A 22005-nucleotide genomic window follows, 5' to 3' on the forward strand; every position below is an offset into this window, starting at 1 on the left:
TACCGGGGATATATTTCGGATGGAAATCACATTTGCATATAGTTATTCTATTGAACAAGTTTATTCTTTTCTAAAAATAACACACCAATTGCCTTGGTCATAATAGCTTTCCTCCACACTGATTCCAACAATCTCCCGACACAATCCAGACAGTTCAGGCTCTTCAAACACATGGTAATATCTAAGAAATGTCACTTTCGTTTCCTTCTCCTGCCGTTCCACGTCACGCAACTTCCAGGGCACCAACACATCCTGATGCTGGAACTGCGTCCTATTGGTGTGGATCGGTAGACCTGTGTTCCCTTCCATGCTATGCTCTACAGAAGTCGGAACCGTTTCTAATTGGACGCCCCGGGATATTTTATTGTTTTGCTTGTTCTGGCGCAGATAACTCGATTTCTTGGCATTAGCTTCCTGGTTCTTGGCCCAAACGTAGATCAATGCCCGTCCTCCAGCTCTCAGAACCCGACACATTTCCTCAATCGCCTGTTTGCGGCGTTCCAACGATGCCAAGTGGTGAATAACGGCGATACAAATGCACGCATCCGCACATCCCGATTTGAATGGCAACGCAAGGCAATCGCATTGCACCACGTTAAATCCTCGTTCCGTGCAAACCTTCAATAATCCATCGCTTCGATCGCATCCCAAGCCAATGACGTTGGTATTCAACCCCAGATATTTTCCATTACCGCATCCAATATCCAACAAGACCGACCCAGGGCGCAGTGATTCAAGAAAACTAGCAATCCGTGGCCATGGTGAATGTCTCGTTTCACTGAAGTGTTTTGCTATTTCGTTGTAGACTCTGTGAACATTTTCTAATTCCAGCTGGGCGGCGTTTTCTTCAATCTGGTCAGTCCTGTCCTTAGTTTCTTGCTGATAGGTGTCACACAAGAAGTGGAACTGACACCGACAAGGACTATCTTTAAGCTTACGAAATGTAAAAGATATTCTAAGTTCACGTTTTCGAATCGAAAGACCGTTCTTCGAACGAATGGTATCTGTCTTTCGAGGCGTTATAGCGTGAGTCCATCCTAACCGACTTTCACCGGTCATTAATAACAGTGATCTCCTTGGAAGATTCACATTTAAGCTTCGTCCTTCGTTATTACGGAAGTCCATTACGATATCACTGCCAAGGGAGAGTGAAACGATTGGCTCGTGAAACGCACTGTGCGTATCAACATGTGGAGGAATGCCTTGTCCCGGTTCGTATCGATTAACCGTCATTTGCTCCGGCACATGCCATTCCAGTTCTGGGTGAAGTTCCTTCAATTTCACCCACAACTGGTCGCAAATGGAAGGAATTTTACGGTGTAAAGGTTTTGTACGGTCTACGTTATTCGTTCCATAAAGAAACTCATATCCGAAGTGTTTGACACGGCGATGTTTCAGGCTGTTGTCCATTTCGCCCCAATCAACTGACTCTAGCAATTCAATTTCGAATTTTTCGTCAACGAAGTCCGGAATCAGAAGTAACCCAGGTGGACAAACATCCTTCACTGATTCAATTGCATTCTCCGGAAACCCGACACAATATGACAGTAGCAGAACACATCCATCCTGACCAAGAGTTGCCACCCCATTCATGGACTCGTAAACGGTTCGGGATTGCTGCGGTGATCCAAACCGGAGAAAGCAATAGGACTTACCAGCTGGAAACAAGATGTCTTCTACGTTCGCCTTACCACACTGAAGTATCTCCTCCAGGAGCATCTCCTGCTGTAGACCGGTTGACAACCCAGCATTGCAAACTATTATGCACTAAAATATAAAAGTTTGGTCAGTTTTTTTTTTACTTTGTTTCGAAAACAAATTGTAAAACCTCCGTTGGTGCATCACTAAATTTTAAATTAATTTCGCGCTCTATCAGAAACTGACACCGTTTGATTTTACGATGAATCTTTTTTTCTGCATTTTTAGACAGTCCCATTTTGTACACATTCAATTTGTTATAAAATTTAAAAATTACAAAATAAAATTTATGGAGTCTTTATGCGAGTTTTGTTTACTTCAAAGTAAATAAGAGAGCATCCATAAATTACGTAATGGAACGTACACACGCGGTCAAGCAGTTATTGCACGGTAACCGCAAAATACTCAATAATTAGTACAAAATACGCATTTCGGTGACCAACTTGGACTACCCAATAAATGGGTATAACTAAAAGATATTTTAGTTACTAGATAAAGATTGTCGCTTCGGTTCCCTTTGTTCTGCTGTCCGAAACATGTGTGGTACATACCTGTCAAATCGTATGGATTTTCCTTCTTTGACATTTAGCTCCCCTATCCTCGCCAGCAAAAGATGTTCCGGACAGCGACGACAGCGACAATCTTTATCTAGTAACTAAAATATCTTTTGTATAACTCTTTTACTCATTAATGCGTATTCCAGCTATACGTCAAAAATTGCGTACTTTTAATTCCTCCACGAAATACGCTCATGAGTGATATTAACGCATTTTCTGTAAACAAATGCATGCATGGCGAGGCTGATCATCGTCCGAGTGCCAGCGAGGGACTCTAAGAGAAACTGTGCACCATGGTCCACCGGAAATAAGGAGGAATGGTCCTCCGGAAATTTAGGGGGTTTGGTGTCAGGCCCTGCAAGCCAGCCTTTAAAAAATCATAAGCAACGAACAATCAACAAGAGAGTACGGATCGGAACCATCGGCGAAGACCACTGCGACGAAAAGGGACTAGCGATTGGAAACTCGGTTCGTGGAACTGCAAATCTCTCAACTTCATCGGGAGCACACGCATACTCGCCGATGTGCTTAAGGACCGTGGATTCGGCATCGTAGCGCTGCAGGAGGTTTGTTGGAAGGGATCAATGGTGCGAACGTTTAGAGGTAATCATACCATCTACCAGAGCTGCGGCAGCACACATGAACTGGGAACAGCTTTCATAGTGATGGGCGATATGCAAAGGCGCGTGATCGGGTGGTGGCCGATCAATGAAAGAATGTGCAGGTTGAGGATCAAAGGCCGGTTCTTCAACTTCAGCATAATCAACGTCCATAGCCCACACTCCGGAAGCACTGATGATGATGAGGACGCATTCTACGCGCAGCTGGAACGTGAGTACGACAGCTGCCCAAGCCACGACGTCAAAATCATCATAGGAGATTTGAACGCTCAGGTTGGCCAAGAAGAGGAGTTTAGACCGACTATTGGAAAGTTCAGCGCTCACCGGCTGACGAACGAAAACGGCCTACGACTAATTGATTTTGCCGCCTCCAAGAATATGGCCATTCGTAGCACCTACTTCCAACACGTATCGGTACACCTGGAGATCACCACTGCAGACAGAATCACAAATCGACCACGTTCTGATTGATGGACGGCACTTCTCCGACATTATCGACGTCAGGACATATCGTGGCGCTAACATCGACTCTGACCACTATCTGGTGATGGTTAAACTGCGCCCAAAACTATCCGTCATCAACAATGTTCGGTACCGACGACCGCCGCGGTACGACCTAGAGCGACTGAAGCAACCTGATGTCGCCACTGCATACGCGCAGCATCTCGAGGCAGCGTTGCCGGAAGAGGGTGAGCTCGATGGGGCCCCTCTTGAGGACTGCTGGAATACAGTCAAAGCAGCCATTAACGACGCAGCGGAGAACAACGTCGGGTATATGGGTCGAAGTCGACGGAACGATTGGTTCGACGAAGAGTGCAGACAGATTCTGGAGGAGAAGGACGCAGCGCGGGCGGTCGCGCTGCAGCAAGGTACCCGGCAGAACGTGGAACGTTATAGACGGAAGCACCAAAACCATTGAAAAAACAATTGAAAAATATTTGAATCTCGTGATTCAATCGTGGTTCAAATCTGCAGAAAATAGAACGGAGCGTTATACCAGTTTTATTTTTTTGACAGTTGACTGGTATAAAAACTGAATCTACACACTTAACCAGGGTTCTGTTGTTCGGTAAAAAAATTTACAGATCTTGCTCAGTAATTTACGATTTTACTGAGATATCAGCAAACCTAATGTCAAAATTGATATTTTTACCGGTGACACAGTTTATGGGAATAAAAGTACTGAAGACCGCAAAAAAAAACTACTGACTGCTTCGTCAATTAGTTTTTGTTCGTCTGTACGGTAAAAAAAATACTGAGACTGACCGTAAAAAATGAATTCTACTGAATACCCCATCAAATATACTTCCAAAATTACCGAGCACAACTGTTAACCAGCAATTGCAACTTGATTACAAATCTATTCGCCATTTGCAATATGTTACGGTTTTATTCCTAGCGTGGTTTTGCTTGAGTTTACATATTTATGATATTTTCAAAAGTATTTTCATCTTTGATTCAGAATAAAATAATGTTGGAACATTGTGGAAGGATGGAGGAACATAATAGAATAACTATAAATATTTAGCAACATTTAAATAATGTTTTCCGGCATTTTGAGTGAAAAAGTGAATCGTAAATTCTTAAACCTTGCGATTCAAAGATCGCAATTCCTTCTTCCTTTTTTTCTATTCTTTCTTAATTCCTTTCCAAAGGAAAAAGACATTGCGATTCTAGAACTGCGTCATTTCCACCAAGATGTTCACATTAAATATCCCATTTGTTGTTGAACATAATACTTACTTATATTCTATTTATAATATTATTTTCTATTTTGAATTTCGATACAAAAAAAAATCATCTATTTACCGATCGATCGGTAATACATTTAAAGTTTTACCGAAAATATTGTTAAACTTTTACCGACGTCCTGTTAGTTTATTGACATTCACGGTAATGAAATTACTGAACACGTCGTCAATTTGTTACCGAACAAATTGTAATTTTTGACAGTTCATGTTATTTTTTAATTACTGAGCGTTCGGTAATCCAAAAAATTACTGGGTTGATTACCGAACGTTCAGCTGTTTGAAAACCCGGTAAAATTTTACCGACCCCAGTAATCTGAGTTTACTGTGTAGAACAGCTGCTGGGAAAATTAATGTTTCAGATTCATATTCAAACTGACAGCCCCGAACGATTTGAATCACTGCTGATTTTACTCTAACAGTAGCGCGACTGACAGGTGACCAAATTTGGTAGCGCGATAAGAGCGCTGCTACTTGATGAACTGTCAACTCTCAAACGTCACCGGTACGGAATACAGCAACCAAATTGAGAGCCGAAAATAGTGACCGATACGAAAGTGAGTGACGAAACTAAAATGAAACCCGAATAAAAAATATTATAGAAAAGCAATACAATTTATTGTAACATCACTATAAAACACAATAAATTTACAATAGATTTTATTGTATATGAAATAATAGAAATACATTAGAATGCATTGTTATGAACCATTCATTAAATTGTAAATGAAGTTTTCGCATTAGAACGTACGGGTTGTTAAGTATCGTAACTATACAAAATCTGAGATTTTTTCATACACTTTTTTTTGTCAAACAATCCAGCTTTCCATTTTTACCATAATGGCGGATGCTATAAATTTTTTGACAAGAACTGCTTCCAGACACTGAACTGAAATTCCCATTTAAGCAAACGTTGATATTCTTGTTACCAATGACATCCATTGAGTTGTTTATTTCACTATCAGCAAGCAAAATTTGCGCAAGATTGAATTTAATCAGATTCGAATAATTTAAAATTTGCTAATTTTCTTTTTCATTTCAGATTATATTTCTGAGTATTCCGAGTATGCTATGAGTCGAACTGAAACTCAACTAAATTTCAACAGTTTTTCATATTTTTGATACCAAAATTGTATGTGATGACAGAAAGTTTCCCGAAGTGGAGTAGGAACCCAACAGAAAGTTCTATTTTTTCACCTCTTTAAAATCAAGGCTTCCATAAATCTTTGCGCCCAGAATTTTCACAATAGGGGAAGTGCACCGGTTTTGGCCAACTTAGTGCCTAATTTGGCCAACCCTGGAAAATACATATTTTTCCAAAATAATCGATCAGTTGAGAGCAGCGTTGAACCGTGAGGGATATATCTTTTGATGGAACTAATAAAACCCTCGCGAATTGCTTTATTTTTTAAGTTATTCGCAAAATTGGCCAAATTATATGCACTAAATGTTCTAAAAACAATTGGAAGCAATGTTACATTAGAGAACTATGTTGACGTATTATATCCACGGTGTTGATACAATATGGACATCCATCAAGAAACTATATATCCCATTGTATACCGTAGAGCGTATGGTAATTCAATTGTTTACACTGTTGAGCCTTTGGTACACTTTTATCCGGGAAGCGCTGCGCGGGTGATTAAAATGCTCGCGACCGATAATGATGCTCTAACAAAAACGATTTTTTTATGTCAATTTTAAAGGTCAATTAAATACGATCTTATGATATTTTGCGCGAGATGTCGGTAAAGTAGATTGAAGTCGGTTTTGCCTTTTTTTGGGTTTTTGTCATTTTTGGTTTCGGTCATCTTCATCAAGATGAATACACCACTAGGTGTTCCAATCTGCCAAATTCACGCTTCAGCCATCTTGGATTTTAGTTAGGAGAGCCAGCCGGTTTGTTTATGTTTTGCGCCGAAAATGAATTTTTCACCCCCTTCTTCTTCTCGCCCATAAATTGGGCAGGCTGCAACACCTAGCTGTGTATTCATCTTGATCTTCATCACTTTCGTCAGTGCTTGTTTGTGGTTTTGTGTTATGCTTGTCCGATAAAATTTGAAAGCAAAGAAAATAAATTGCCTCGTATAGAAACTGATATTTTTGCTAAAATATCGCCGAAAATCAATCAGCAACATGCAGAACAACACAAAGAAAGGTATTTTACATGATCTCATCCATTTAAAGTTTCGGAAATCATTGTCCACCTCACCCCACCAGACAGTGTGAATAATATCCTGCTAAATGTTTTGGTGCTCTGCCACCAGGAAGGTATGGTTACGGAAGACGGTAGTGTGCTAGCGGAGGTCGTATTTCGTCGGTTCACCGCCGAAGTGTTCCGGCAGTATCGCCAGGATGTACGGCTGCGGGAGTTTCATGCATTGATGAATCGAACGAATTTCGTAGCGGAAGCCATTGCCGACCGAAAGGAGTACCAGATCAACGTTGCGAAAATGTTGGCTGAACAAGAGAAAATGCTTTCTGTAAAGCAGGAAAAGGCTAGTCAAGGTCAGTATTATGTTGCTACTTACTAGTGTAAAAGGACCAAAAGTGGATACCCTAGTAGTTGAATTATGCATAATTGGGCGAAACTATTTTCCAATATATATTAACGCGCATAGTACCTATATAATAAGTAGTATTGTTCGTAGTATAAAACATTTAAGTACATATATGACATTTTTCGTGGAAATCAACATTAAAAAGTCTGTGTTGAATTTGTCCAATAGTTGACCCTAAGGATCCATAATAGGAAATTAATTCTCTATAGAAAATCCTCCAAATGATTTTCAAGTTCTATTCTATTGCCTATATTCCGGAGATTAACCACCCGACTTGGACATTAATTTACAATGTTATGAAAACTATGAAAATTTATTATATTTAATATGAAATATGTACATTATGCGGAAGATATTGATTTGAAAAATGCATTGGAGATAACCACTTTCCCTTCGATAGGACCCAAACCCACTGAGGGTCGTGGGTTCGAGTTCCAGGTCAGATCGGACTATGGGCTCGGAAGTTATGGCCAAAATACCACTTTTTTATAGAAAAATTGAGTAAGAAAATGTCACTCATTTTTCAGGCACTTATCCTTGACCGATTTACTCGCAACAAGTTGCATTCAACGCAGACTACTCTCCCATTGTTTCCTATTTAAAATTGGCCAGATCGGACTATGGGCTCAAGAGTAATGGCCAAAATACTATTTTTATAATGCACGAGAAAGGCACCATCACCGCTAGGTGGATTAATCAGGGTTTTTTATTATTTTTTTTACAGAGTTGGAGAATGATGCAAGAAAAAAGCCTGCTACTGACAAAAATCCCTTCATTGCTAGTTTTCAGCATTATTCATTAATACGTGATGACCCGTACCTTGAAAAAATAACAACAGGTATTGAAATGACCTACGCGATCACTGTCAGCCGATCTTTGGATCCATCCTATTTGGTACAGGGCTACAGCTGCCTAATTTGCCGACAAAACTTCCTAAGCGCCATGGCTTACATACATCACATTTCCACGCATGGATCACCGTTGACTATCCAGGAAAGTGCTGATCTAAAGCGAACGAACAGTGCCCTCAACGTGACACTGCTTCATGATGAATGCCAACTGACGTCCACGTTGAAATTGGCTAATTTACAGAGTGAACAAATTATTGTCAGCGGAGTCTACATGTATCATAAACATTTCGAACTGTTCCCCATCAGTCTGCAAAAGGTTTTATTGGAGCCTGGAACCAACCAAGGTTTTCATATCCGGAACAGAATGTTGATCAAATCACATGACATGTACTCACTGCTGATTATGTACCGTTGTGGTGAGGAGCAGCGGGATTTGCTGGAACTGCACTATCTGCGAGTATATGAAATAAAGCGAGGCGGCTTCAAGTCTAACCACCGAGGAAGGTAATGTAATGTTTGATCAAATTGGTAAAAAAAATGGAAAATAAAGCGTGCACAATGATCAGTTTGTAACGCCATAATAATTGTTTTTCCTCAGAAATGATAGGGCCATTCGTGCGGGTTTACTTGGAGACTATCATCCACCAAAAGATTTGTGCACACTAGCGGCAAACAATTTTCAGCTGGTCTCGTCCTATACAAATACAGAGAAAAAGCTCCATGACGATATCCGGTAAGTTGAGTCTATTGATTGATGTCTATGTGTATTGTAGATTGATTAATTGATGTCCTTTTGTGATAGCACTTTCTATCACGCCGATTCCAAAACACGCCTGAATGCATCCAACTATACGCCAATGCTAGAACTGCTGACGCACATACAGGATCTTAACGTGCAATGTGACTTGGCACAGTATCGAGCTGATGATGCCCTCATCATTCCAACGTCAATGCCTCGATTGTATCGAATAGATACGAAGCAATTCACATCGCTTCCGGTAAATCTAGCTGAAGGTGATATCATTCAGCTGACCGTTAAAACATCTGGTACCAACAACACACTACAAGGTACAATAGCAAACATATTGTACGACCACATAATTGTTGAACTAGAAGATCGGGTGCAAGCCAATTGTCGTTTTCAAGTGAAACTGCAGGCTAGTCGGGTCGTTTGTCGTTTGGAGTTGCAGGCCTTGGACATCGTTCGACGACATGAGCTGGCACCACTGTTATTTCCTAGCAAAGCGCCAAAACCGGTGGCGCAGACGAAAACGATGTAAGTATTCCACGCACGGGATATAAACGTTTTTTGTCAATCGGTGCCCTATTCAAATGATTGAACTAAGTCGTTGAAAGAATAAGACAGTACATATAACTTTATCTACGCAGTAATAATAAGAGCCCACCTCTTTCCAGCACAACTTGGATGAATACCTGCATGGTGAACAATGAAGAACAACAAACGGCCGTCAGAAATATTCTGAACCGAGTATCGGATCCCTTGCCGTACATACTCTTCGGTCCACCAGGGACTGGCAAAACCACCACTTTGGTAGAAGCTATCGTACAAATTTGTAGTATCTGCCCATCGGCTCCCATCTTGGTAGCAGCACAGTCCAATTCTGCATGCGACGAGGTGGCCCTTCGACTGATGAAGCATCTGGCCCCGAACAAATTGTACCGATTTTACTCTCGATCCAGTGAAAAGCGACTTGGTGAAATTCCCGCGAAATTGCAGCAGGTGTCCAATCTGGCCAGTGGGAAGCACAGCTGGCCGACCTGGGAGGAAGTTTATGGAACAAGGGTTCTAATATGTACTCTCTCGGTTTGTGGACGATTGGTTCAGAGCAAAATTAGAGGCAACCATTTTAAATATGTGTTTATTGATGAATGTGGAAGTGCTTCGGAACCGTCTGCCTTACTGGCCATAGCGGGGATGGTTAGTTCCCGAGGGAAGCTGAATGCTAGCATAGTATTAGCCGGAGATCCATATCAACTTGGTCCAGTAATTCGAAGCAATCTTGCTGCCAAGATGGGCCTAGGGGTCTCCATGCAAGAGCGGTTGATGAACCTTCCTGTGTATCAAAAAGATCCATTAACAAACCAATATAACAATCAATTGATAATCAAATTGGTGAAAAATTATCGTTCACATGAAGCGTTGATTCGGTTTTCCAACAAACAATTCTACGATAACGAACTGTGCTGTCTGGCATCCGCTGAAGCTGTGACTTTAGCAGAAAATTGGCGTTGGCTACCCAACAAAACGTTCCCCATCATACTGCATACTGTTTTTGGATCGAATGAACGATCATCGAAAAGTAAAAGTTTTATGAATCAAACGGAAATCGATACGGTTGAGTTCTATCTCGACTTCATACTCAAAGCAGGCATCAACGAACGAAAAATCTCTCAAGAAGATATCGGAATAATATCGCCCTATCAGCTGCAGGTTCAGCGATTGAAGCAAATGTGTCTCACCAAACAGTGGCCGACCATAGAAATCGGGTCAGTCGAACAGTTCCAAGGACGCGAAAAACTTGTGATAATTCTCTCAACAGCTCGCTCCCATACCCCGGACGTGGGCTTTCTGAACAACGTGAAACGGCTGAATGTGGCACTGACTAGAGCGAAAGCGCTACTAATTGTAATCGGCAACAGTAACACGCTCCAGACTGATCCCAATTGGTACGAGTTTATCAAATATTGCACAACGAATCAGGCGATTGTTGGCAGATGTTTTGGCTTGGATGCGAAGCGAATCGTTGAGCAGACTAATCGTGATGCGATGTTCGATGCACTGTTCAATGTTCTTGTGTAATTTTAAATCATTTGAATTCTGGGAGGAAAGAATAAAATGATAAGTGTCAAATGTCAATTTTAATCAAAAAACAAAAAATATATTCATTTCCAATTTGTTACAAGTTAAATCCACCAAACGATAATATTGCAAATAATATAAACCGCGAACAGATACTAAACGCCAACTGGTACACCGCAAAATGTCGTAAAATCGTTTTGCCCAGGCTTTTGTTGAAACCCATTTTTCATGACTTTTTTTGTGTTGTCTGTAATATCTTCATGCCAACTCACAGGGAATGCATCTACGGCTTAACAAAAAGTTTGCAGAATTTGTGTTTTTTCTTTTTCTAATTCTTTTCCCCTTCTTGTCCCATCTCAGCAAATAATCTATCACGTAATCAATAAGAAACTCGTTCACTCACTTTTACCAGTTGATTCAAAAGTATTTATAAGATTGCTAATGGCGTTCAAGTTCGGGTGATTAACATCTAGGTTACTTCGACCTGGCAGCTAAAGTACCGGTACTACAAGTGTCAAATCGATGTTGGTGATGAAACCAAACATGCACTACAACATGATGCATAAATTATGGCCAGTTGAAGCTTGTTGAAGCATAAATTGGCAAAATAGTTTAAATGACTACAGCGCCACTAGTATTCTAGTACTTATGTTTCTACTCTTTTACCCTTTCAAATCATGCGGTAAAAAGTAGTGCAATAAAATGGGGGGTCGGGGTGTCAAACCAAAGTTGGTAATAAAACGAAACATGCACTACAACATTATGCATAACAAACCGACAAGTTTGGCTCGTGGAAGCATATTTTGGCAAAATACTTTTATTGACTACAGCGCCACTAGCGTTCTAGTATTTATGCTTCTACGGACCACTCCGACTTTTTCGGAAAATGACTCATACGACTCATACGACCTAACCTAAGTGGCATGCAACATAAAAGCAATAAGGATAACTGCGGGAGAGTGTTCCCAAACCGACCCCCCGTTCTATCTCACAGATGGCGTTGTCGGCGAGAATGCCTGTATTGGCAGTAGAATACTGCCGCAGCCTAATTTGGACGAAGGGAGCCATTTTCCAAGGTTGTGTTTTTCGGAGTTTTCGAGCCATATTGTGTTAAATTGATTTTTGGCTGCAGGAGATATCGGTAAAATATTTTTAGCGTGAGAAATTGAACGATAACAGTTGGACTATGATAAGCTTCGTAATGGATCGTTTTTGGAAGCGGTGGTTTTTGGAATATCTTCCAACGATCACAAGAAGGTCCAACTGCAATTGAATCATTTGTTTGAGAAACTGCATAAGTCCATTTTACACTATTTCGAGAAAACAACAAAACACTGTTTTTGAACAAATTTGCACCGAATCTTTCGATTTCTTCTATACAGATCAATAGTTTTTGGCAAAACTCAACACCCTGGGGCACTTTCAGTGCAAAAAATGAAAGCATTACTCCACAATTGCTCTTCAAAGTACGTGAACATATGTAGTTTCTCAAACAAACGAATTTTTTTTCATACATTCCTGAACAAAATTTTTTTTTCCTTTTTTTGCCAGAATACGTATTTTTGGACGAGGATTCAGAATATACAAAAATCTCATTTTGGCCAAAAATGTTACATATGCAGTTTCTCAAACAAACGGTTTAATTGCAATTGCATGGTTCCAGAATGTACGAGAGATGGAAGTTGGAGATGTGGTACCGTGCGGGACCGAAATCCGTCCACCTCATGAGATATCAATAAATTAAAGGAGGTTAAAGGTAATTAATGTAGAAATAATTAATCTTATCCTGTTCAGATACTTGACAGTAAGCTTCTAGGGCATAGAATTGGAAAGAAGGCTTTGAAATTAAATCTTGTAATCTTGTAATATCAACGCACCCTCTGACCATAGCCTATCTGCGTTGTATTTAAATACCGCTGAGCGATACGTCTACCGGGTAACACGTCCGGTGTGCACTGCACTAAGATCTCCTTAGATGCAACCGGACCGAGATCTTACTTAAGGCTCCGAAGGGTCCCGTTTCGTTGTGATATGTTGCCATAAAATAGTAATTTATACACTTGCTTTTCTAATCTACGGGAATATTTAAATTTACTAATGATATTGATTATTCACGATGTATCTAAATATGTGGCAAGTCAATTCATTCACCGAACAGATTAGAACGAGCTCAGTGCATTTAAAATATAAACGCAATACTTATCTGCAATTCACAGAGGATGTTGGGATTGTCCTTGAAGTAATCTCGTTGTGAACACAGACTTCCTGTATTGACGCTGGTTGTAGGTAGTATTAGTTATAAATACCACTCCTGATACCGGAACTATGAGTTTTTCTTGAAGTAAATTCTTCATCATTGGTCGTCTGGAAAGAGGTAGATAAAAGAATTGGGCCGCTTTCACTCGCCGGCCGCTTTCACTCGCTGGGGGCAGCAGGGACTATGTCCAAGGGCTTGACGATCCCTCCCCAGGCCATCTGCGAGTTGTGGGGCTTGCCTAGGATGTGGTGGGGTTTGACAGTGGGCCCTGTTAAACCTCTATAAAAGCTGCATGTATCCGCAAGTAGGCCCCACCAAAGCGACCGTGTGCCGCTCAAAGCGCACAAGCCCAAGTCCTGGTGTTAGGTGGGACGCTAAACAGCCCTGACACGACGGCCCTCCGACGAGACAGGAGGTTTGCGCTGGCCCAATAAGCCGCCTAGAAAACCAATCATTACGAACAATATAAGAGATAATGCGACTCGATATAATCGGCAAAGACCTAGGCGACGAATACAGGATCACGATTGGAAGCTTGGAACATGGAATTGCAAGTCGCTAGGTTTCGCAGGTTGCGACAGGATGATCTACGATGAATTACACCCCGCAACTTCGACGTCGTGGCGCTGCAGGAGATTTGCTGGGCAGGACAGAAAGTGTGGAAAAGCGGGCATCGAGCGGCTACCTTCTACCAAAGCTGTGGCACCACCAACGAGCTGGGAACCGGCTTCATAGTGCTGGGTAAGATGCGCCAACGCGTGATTGAGTGGCAGCCAATCAACGCAAGGATGTGCAAGCTGAGGATTAAAGGCCGTTTCTTCAACTATAGCATCATCAACGTGCACTGTCCACACGAAGGGAGACCCGACGACGAGAAAGAAGCGTTCTACGCACAGCTGGAGCAGACATACGATGGATGCCCACTGCGGGACGTCAAAATCGTCATCGGTGACATGAACGCACAGGTAGGAAGGGAGGGAATGTATAGACCGGTCATCGGACCGGATAGTCTGCACACCGTATCGAATGACAACGGCCAACGATGCATAAACTTCGCAGCCTCCCGCGGAATGGTAGTCCGAAGCACCTTCTTTCCCCGCAAAAATATCCACAAGGCCACATGGAGATCACCTAACCAAGAAACGGAAAACCAAATCGACCACGTTCTAATCGACGGTAAATTCTTCTCCGACATCACGAACGTCCGCACTTTCCGCAGTGCGAATATTGAATCCGACCACTACCTCGTTGCAGTATGCCTGCGCTCAAAACTCTCGACGGTGTACAACACGCGTCGAAGTCGGACGCCGCGGCTTAACATTGGGCGGCTACAAGATGCTAGACTAGCCCAAGAATACGCGCAACAGCTGGAAGTGGCACTTCCAACGGAAGAGCAGCTAGGCGCAGCGTCTCTTGTAGATGGCTGGAGAGATATTCGATCCGCCATTGGTAGCACCGCAACCGCTGCACTTGGCACGGTGCCCCCGGATCAGAGAAAAGACTGGTATGACGGCGAATGTGAGCAGTTAGTGGAAGAGAAGAATGCAGCATGGGCGAGATTGCTGCAACACCGCACGAGGGAGAACGAGGCACGATATAAACGGGCGCGGAACAGACAAAACTCTATTTTCGAAGGAAAAAGCGCCAGCAGGAAGATCAAGACCGTGAAGAAACGGAGCAACTGTACCGCGCTAATAACACACGAAAGTTCTATGAGAAGTTAAACCGTTCACGTAAGGGCCACGTGCCACAGCCTGATATGTGTAAGGTGTGTGAGGTGATCCAAAGGTGGCGGCAGCACTACGAAGAACACCTGAATGGCGATGTGGCAGACGAAGATGGCGGTATGGTGATGGACCTGGGAGAACGCGCGCAGGACATAGTTCTACCGGCTCCGGATCTCCAGGAAATCCAGGAGGAGATTGGCCGGCTGAAGAACAACAAAGCCCCTGGGGTTGACCAACTACCAGGAGAGCTATTTAAACACGGTGGTGAGGCACTGGCTAGAGCGCTGCACTGGGTCATTACCAAGATTTGGGAGGAGGAAGTTTTGCCGCAGGAGTGGATGGAAGGTGTCGTGTCCCATCTACAAAAAGGGCGATAAGCTGGATTGTAGCAACTACCGCGCAATCACATTGCTGAACGCCGCCTACAAGGTACTCTCCCAAATTTTATGCCGTCGACTAGCACCAACTGCAAGGGAGTTCGTGGGGCAGTACCAGGCGGGTTTTATGGGCGAACGCTCCACCACGGACCAGGTGTTCGCCATTCGCCAAGTACTGCAGAAATGCCGCGAATACAACGTGCCCACACATCATCTTTGGAAGGGGTAATACGAAGAGCAGGGATTAACACGAGTGGTACAATTTTCAATAAGTCCGTCCAGCTATTTGGTTTCGCCGACGACATAGATATTATGGCACGTAACTTTGAGAAGATGGAGGAAGCCTACATCAGACTGAAGAGGGAAGCTAAGCGGATCGGACTAGTCATCAACACGTCGAAGACGAAGTACATGATAGGAAGAGGTTCAAGAGAAGACAATGTGAGCCACCCACCGCGAGTTTGCATCGGTGGTGACGAAATCGAGGTGGTAGAAGAATTTGTGTACTTTGGGCTCGCTGGTTATTGCCGAAATGATACCAGCGGATAAATTCGGAGACGCATGATAGTGGCTGGAAATCGTACGTACTTTGGACTCCGCAAGACGCTCCGATCGAATAGAGTTCGCCGCCGTACCAAACTGACAATCTACAAAACGCTAATTAGACCGGTAGTCCTCTACGGACACGAGACCTGGACGATGCTCGTGGAGGACCAACGCGCACTTGGAGTTTTCGAAAGGAAAGTGCTGCGTACCATCTATGGTGGGATGCAGATGGCGGACGGTACGTGGAGGAGGCGAATGAACCACGAATTGCATCAGCTGTTGGGAGAACCATCCATCGTTCACACCACGAAAATCGGACGACTGCGATGGGCCGGGCACGTAGCCAGAATGTCGGACAGTAACCCGGTGAAAATGGTTCTCGACAACGATCCGACGGGCACAAGAAGGCGAGGTGCGCAGCGGGCAAGGTGGATCGATCAGGTGGAAGATGACTTGCGGACCCTCCGTAGACTGCGTGGTTGGCGACGTGTAGCCATGGACCGAGCCGAATGGAGAAGACTCTTATATACCACACAGGCCACTTCGGCCTTAGTCTGATTAAATAAAATAATCACTCGCCGGCCCGCAAAACATTAGTATGTATGTATGTATGTATGTAGTTAGCCACCATCTTGGCTGGAGTCTTGCTCTGCATGCGGTTTCACTTGACAGTAAGGTCAAATTTCAATATGATTTTGAATTCAGCATATTGCTGTATGAAGGGCCAAAAATGGGGGTGGTGGACCTGTAAGCAGAGACACTTACACGAAACCCACGGTAAAATGAGAATCTCCTTACGAGACGAGCCAGCTTCGGGCTGAAAGTCTCGATAATAAAGATAAAAAAAAAAATTAAAAAAAAAAAAGAATCTCCTTCCAGCAGAATGATCCAACAAAAAGAATAATGAAATTTGCAATACTTGTCAAGCTTTCCACGGGATGGTTTGTTAGAAGAAGGGCGCGTCAACTGGTTAACAACTGTTGGAGATAAAAGTAATAGCCGCTAACGACTAAAACTTTTCCTTCCTTGACTCCGATTGGCTACCACTTCATTGTCCAGTTGTAACTTCATTGATGCCCTGATGCACCCTTCCAACCCCGTCTCATATATTTAAAGTCAAATCAGTAATATTGTAAAGAAAATTTAGGCATATGTAGAAAATATATGAAATAGTGGTCTGGCAGATAATCCTGTAAAGCTACTGTGCTCCTACCAGGGACGGGAACGGTTGACATTTCTTTTTATTATTCATTCTGCCACACAGTCACAGAAAAACAAAACCACGGCAGCCGCAGCAGCAGCCACGACCAAGCAGACGACAGTCAGCACATGATTTTATTATTTTCTCTCCCCATAATTAATGTTTCTGTACGCTCATTTCACGACGTATGACTGTTTTAGGTGGTAAATGATTATTTCATTATTCCTTGGTCATTTTAGAGACTAGAACTAATGAATTAGTAATAACGGCTAGCATTCTTTCTAGGCTTTGCACCACAGGAAATTAAACTCGATTTTGTTCTGTTTGCGCTGCGCACGAACCGAAACAAGAAAATCTCATGCAAATGCTGATCGCACCGACGGCTCGACTATCATGCAGCAGCAAACAAACAGTTTGCCTCATCGACAAAAAATGTCACAATGAGGCGTACATTTTTTTTGGAAAACCGTTTCGGTTTGTGCGGGGCGTGAAATTTGACCGGATAAAATGTAAACATTCGCATAATCACAGTGTTTTACTGTACATTTCCCAACACTGGCTCCTACACCTCACACTGAAACATAAATTTCATCGTTAATTTAGGCTACATATAACTATTTCCTGTAAGCACAACTTAATGCGGTGGTGTTTCGTTTGAAGAATGCCGCTATACGGGACCTGGGGCCTATATGGGAAAAAATATCTCTGACGGCATGAGCATCCATTGAAAAAATGATAATAGATAATAAAATGAAACTTATGCATAATAAATAGAATTGTGATGAGTATACAATAATAATATTAAATATTTAGAATATAATATATTCAATAGCTTTGCAAGGCGACCAAGATTAAAAATTGCTGTTGTTAAAAAACGCGTGATTAATACAAAGTATACAGTATTATAATGAAATATCACAGACAAACAGACATAACACATTGAACATGCCGGCCCGCAAAACATTAGTAAGTAATTAATTTTACTACAAAGACAAAAATACAGTTCTGATAATTCTGCCTCATTAATGGTTATCATACATGCATATCTGCTATTTAACTTAACTAAAAACATATCCTCAATGTTTTATTGTGTGGCTTTCTCAGTCTAATTTAGTCAAAACGATTCGTTTTGTTTTGCCCGACGTTTGGCCTGTATTTTTGGCCTTTTTCAAGGGTGAAACAGTCTACCGTTTTTCGGTAGTCTACGAAAAACGGTAGACTGTTTCACCCTTGAAAAAGGCTAAAAATACAGGTCGAAACGTCGGGCAAAACAAAACGAATCGTTTTGACTAAATTAGACTGAGAAAGCCACACAATAAAACACCAAATCTTCCAGTCGTATTTCTTTTGCATATCCTCAATACTTAATAAAACGATAACTGTATATAGTTTCTATTATTGTCCATATATACCTACTATTCAATCTAGGATTCCAAATCGGATAAATTCATTCAGTTCCTAACTAAAAGCTTATCCTCAACGCTTTGGCTGTCAATAGTCTCCACAATATGAACCCTGAAGGTTATAACTTTGTTCAATCCTACATCTGTTTATACACTATACCCTTACAACGCAGAGCTTACACCCTCTCCTGGACTGTGTGACGCTGAAAACATGCTCCTAACATGTGATGCTTAAAAAATAAAAATAATTAAACTAATTACACTAAATCTTACACTTTGAGCGATCCCGGCTGACATTCGCGTCAAACAATGAGTTCCATGAGTGCTGATCACTCATGCTAACGCACCGAATCGGGGAAAAAATGCAATGTAACGCAGAGTTTAAACTCTCTCTTGCGCTAAGTAATGCTGAAAACCTAACTTCTAGGAATTTGATTCGTAGAAACAAATTATCTATACTGAAATTGTTGCGTGGCAAAATAAGTTATACTATTAGCAAATTTAGTTAAACCCTGACTACCCCACATTATACTGGCCCGTTTGGAGTCATCCAGTGGCACTTGGTCTTAACATTCGTTTTCTTTTTAAATTCTACAACATTTCATCACGCTTACCCCCCATATTAGTCATATGTACAACGAATGCTTGACCTATAATAAAAGACCGGAAGTAATCATGGGGCCAGCCACCACCAAGAAGGCTTTGAAATTAAAACAACAAAAATCAAAAACAAATCTCCACCCACCAAACGAGGAGTTTGTGCCGCCATTTTGTTTTCGGGTAGAGCATAATAAGGCAAAGACAAAGGTGCTGTTTGAACGAGATGGCGCCACAACATTTAAAGTAAAATGAATTTCCTTGTATGGACAAATCATCCGTTCTCATTAACTACGCATCGCATCAATATGAAACCTAGGTCAAAAAGCAACAAATATTTTTTAAATTTTTTGTTCCCACGACTTGTTTTACAGTTCTAAACAATAAAAGAGATTTCATTGTACCTCCATACTAAATTCTAGCTGTATACTTTCAATTCATTATTGGCAGTGGCTGATTTTCTACCCGCCGCAGCCACATCCAGGCGCTATAGTATATGCGCAAAATAGCCAGCAAGAGTTAGCCGCCAGAAATTTGTATGGCGAAAGACATCTAACGCTGGTTTTCTTAAAATTAGGAACTTTTCATGAAAAGCTATTTGGTACCGGTTATGTAGGAGGATGTCCGCTACTACGCCTACCAAATATTTTTTTGATGAAGGTGCTTAATTTTGAGAAATCGAACCTTAGATGCCTTTCGCCATACTGATTTCAGAAAGTTAACTCCTAATGTGCCGCTGTAAGCACGCTCAAAACAGGCGATTCATTTCTTCAAGACTGTTCTTCACCTCGTGTGTGTGGAAGGAACATTGAAAGCTTACGATATCGAACAGCAGATGTCATAAGTGTATATGCAATATTACATTGATACAAACACACACAGCAACACCACCTGTCGCCTGATAATGGAAATATTGCAATTATACCATCAGGTGTAGTGGCTGTTGTTAAAATATTTAGGAAGGGCCTCAAGCGGAATTTTTGCTAGAATGCAACTGACGATCTCCTATTGCACCAAAATTAACTGTTTTAATTTTTAATAAGGGACCGACTGTTTACTTCGATGACATTTACTTCCAGGGTGCAGCAGCCGTAAAAAGTGTAGACAACAACCTTCCGTGCACCATGTTTACGGTACTCGTCACTGAGTGGCGATACCGGTGTTTCTATCTGTGTTGTTAAGCCTGCTACTCTATGTTCTGAGATTTTCACATTTTCCACCATGAGCTCATGGAAGAATGGTAGTTGGAAATCGATAAAATGTATGGGAAAATCAAGTATTTTGCAAATTTATGGAAAATGGTGGTGTTTTTGAAGAAAGTAGTGATAAGGAATGAAGTATGAGGTGAAAAGATTGTCTCCTGCACTTAGATTGCACTGATTAGTAGTCTAATAGTGATGAAATTTCGATTTTACTACCATTGAAAAAACGCCATCTCTTGCATTAATTGTTTTGACTGGTACCTTATTGTGTTGTGGTAGTGCTGAAGAGTGCGCGCTCAGAAATAAAGAGTGGAATATGTAAGAGAGGAAAAGAGAACAAAAAGGGATATTTTATGGTATGCTTGTCAGAGCTACAAATAAAAGATCAGTTTCTGGTTATTCGTTGACTGATACAGTTGTTTCTTTTTTATAACGTCCAGAGAGATTAGTCCATCTGTGATTAAGTTTTACAGTCCACTCGATGCTGCTCCGCCTTGCTTTTAAATAAGTCTAGATTATTACAAATTGCTAATTGCAAATCATTACATAAGATAAGCGGAATACAAATCGAAGGGATCGCTTCTCAAGGTGCGTATCGAACTATTTACAGTGGTAGTTTCAGGGGTAGTTTAGTCAATCAGACTGTTTCAATTTAACCCTTAAAGGCGCAAGGCGATTTTTTTAGAATTCGTCGGAAATATTTTTAACGTAAATAACCATTGGAATTATTAACATTAAACGTATTTTCGGTTTGTTGTTTTAAAACAACATTGCGCATTTAAGGGTTAAATATTTAGTTAATAAAGTATAGTTGATTTAATTCATTATTTTATCATGTTTTTGTAGTTTTTAATGAGTAAATGTGAAACACTTCAAAAGTAGAAGCCTTCATGAGCCTGTGTCAATGACAAACGTTTTACATTTACATTCGATTCCTATTTTCTAATGACTTTGCTCAAGTGTGCGGATTTCGATGCCCCACGGTAGTGATCGCCGACGAGAAAGTTCGCAACAGCTGGACTAGAGGACGTGTTCTACGAACTTATACAGGAAGAGATGGTAAAGTGAGAAGAGCAGATATACAAACTGCTGGAGGAGTCTTGCAGCGCGCCGTGGCCAGACTTGCGTTGCTGGATGTTGGACAGTCTGATTACGCAGAAACGGAACTTCAGTCGTCATGCGGGGGAGGATGTTCCCAAAAAATGTTGCCCACGATACCCCTCGTTTGATCCAAATGAGCCAACGTAATTCCTCTCGGTCTGTCATCGACAAAATAAGAATAGGCAACAGTGGACAACAAGAACAGTTGGGAATAAAAAAAACAATAATTTTTTATCAACAAAAATGCAGTCATAAAGTGAATTATATATGTTTTTCTATTTCGGTAAATTTTCTCTTTGAAATAAATTTCTTATTTACTGAATTTATGATTATATGATAATATTTCCTACATAGATGAATTACATATTATATTTACATACTGAATCGGTTCTGTGGTTCAGTATTGCAACACTATTCCAGACAAATTGTAGGACAGGATATCTGATATGATTTGGTATATATTTTCATGAATATATTTATTTTTAGCTTTTTGGCTTCGAGCTAACTCAATCCAAGAACGAGTTTTTTGCTACGCGGATTGTCCGAAAAATAGTTTGACCACAATAGGGTTGAAAGTATGAATCAAAATTCGTCCTTCGCGACCCACCATTGATCAATCCACGACCCCCCTGGGGGTCGCGACCCATAGTTTTGGAACCCATGGTCTAGCGCATGTTAACAGTGAAGGCTGAAGATGGACGGACGGTGTCAGCCAGAGTACAGGCTGATAAATAACAA

General features: G+C 41.5%; 2 protein-coding genes across 2 annotated transcripts; one reads left to right on the forward strand and one right to left on the reverse strand.

Annotated features, from left to right (window-relative positions):
* Positions 1-42: 42 nt before the first annotated feature.
* On the reverse strand, positions 43-2032 carry LOC134226934 (alkylated DNA repair protein alkB homolog 8). The gene is made up of 2 exons (XM_062708062.1): positions 1829-2032; positions 43-1767 (listed from the first exon to the last, which is right to left on the reverse strand). Exons 1-2 carry the CDS (start codon positions 1934-1936, stop codon positions 61-63), a joined length of 1815 nt encoding a protein of 604 aa, XP_062564046.1. The 5' UTR covers positions 1937-2032; the 3' UTR covers positions 43-60.
* A 4595-nt stretch (positions 2033-6627) lies between these two features.
* On the forward strand, positions 6628-11028 carry LOC134226937 (putative helicase mov-10-B.1). The gene is made up of 6 exons (XM_062708066.1): positions 6628-6781; positions 6844-7131; positions 7909-8539; positions 8634-8768; positions 8838-9311; positions 9452-11028. The coding sequence occupies exons 1-6, from the start codon at positions 6760-6762 to the stop codon at positions 10854-10856; spliced, it is 2955 nt and encodes a 984-aa protein (XP_062564050.1). The 5' UTR covers positions 6628-6759; the 3' UTR covers positions 10857-11028.
* The last annotated feature ends 10977 nt before the right edge of the window (positions 11029-22005 follow it).

The sequence above is a fragment of the Armigeres subalbatus genome, chromosome 3 (genome assembly GCF_024139115.2).
Source record: "Armigeres subalbatus isolate Guangzhou_Male chromosome 3, GZ_Asu_2, whole genome shotgun sequence".
In the NCBI taxonomy this organism is placed as follows: Eukaryota; Metazoa; Arthropoda; class Insecta; order Diptera; family Culicidae; genus Armigeres; species Armigeres subalbatus.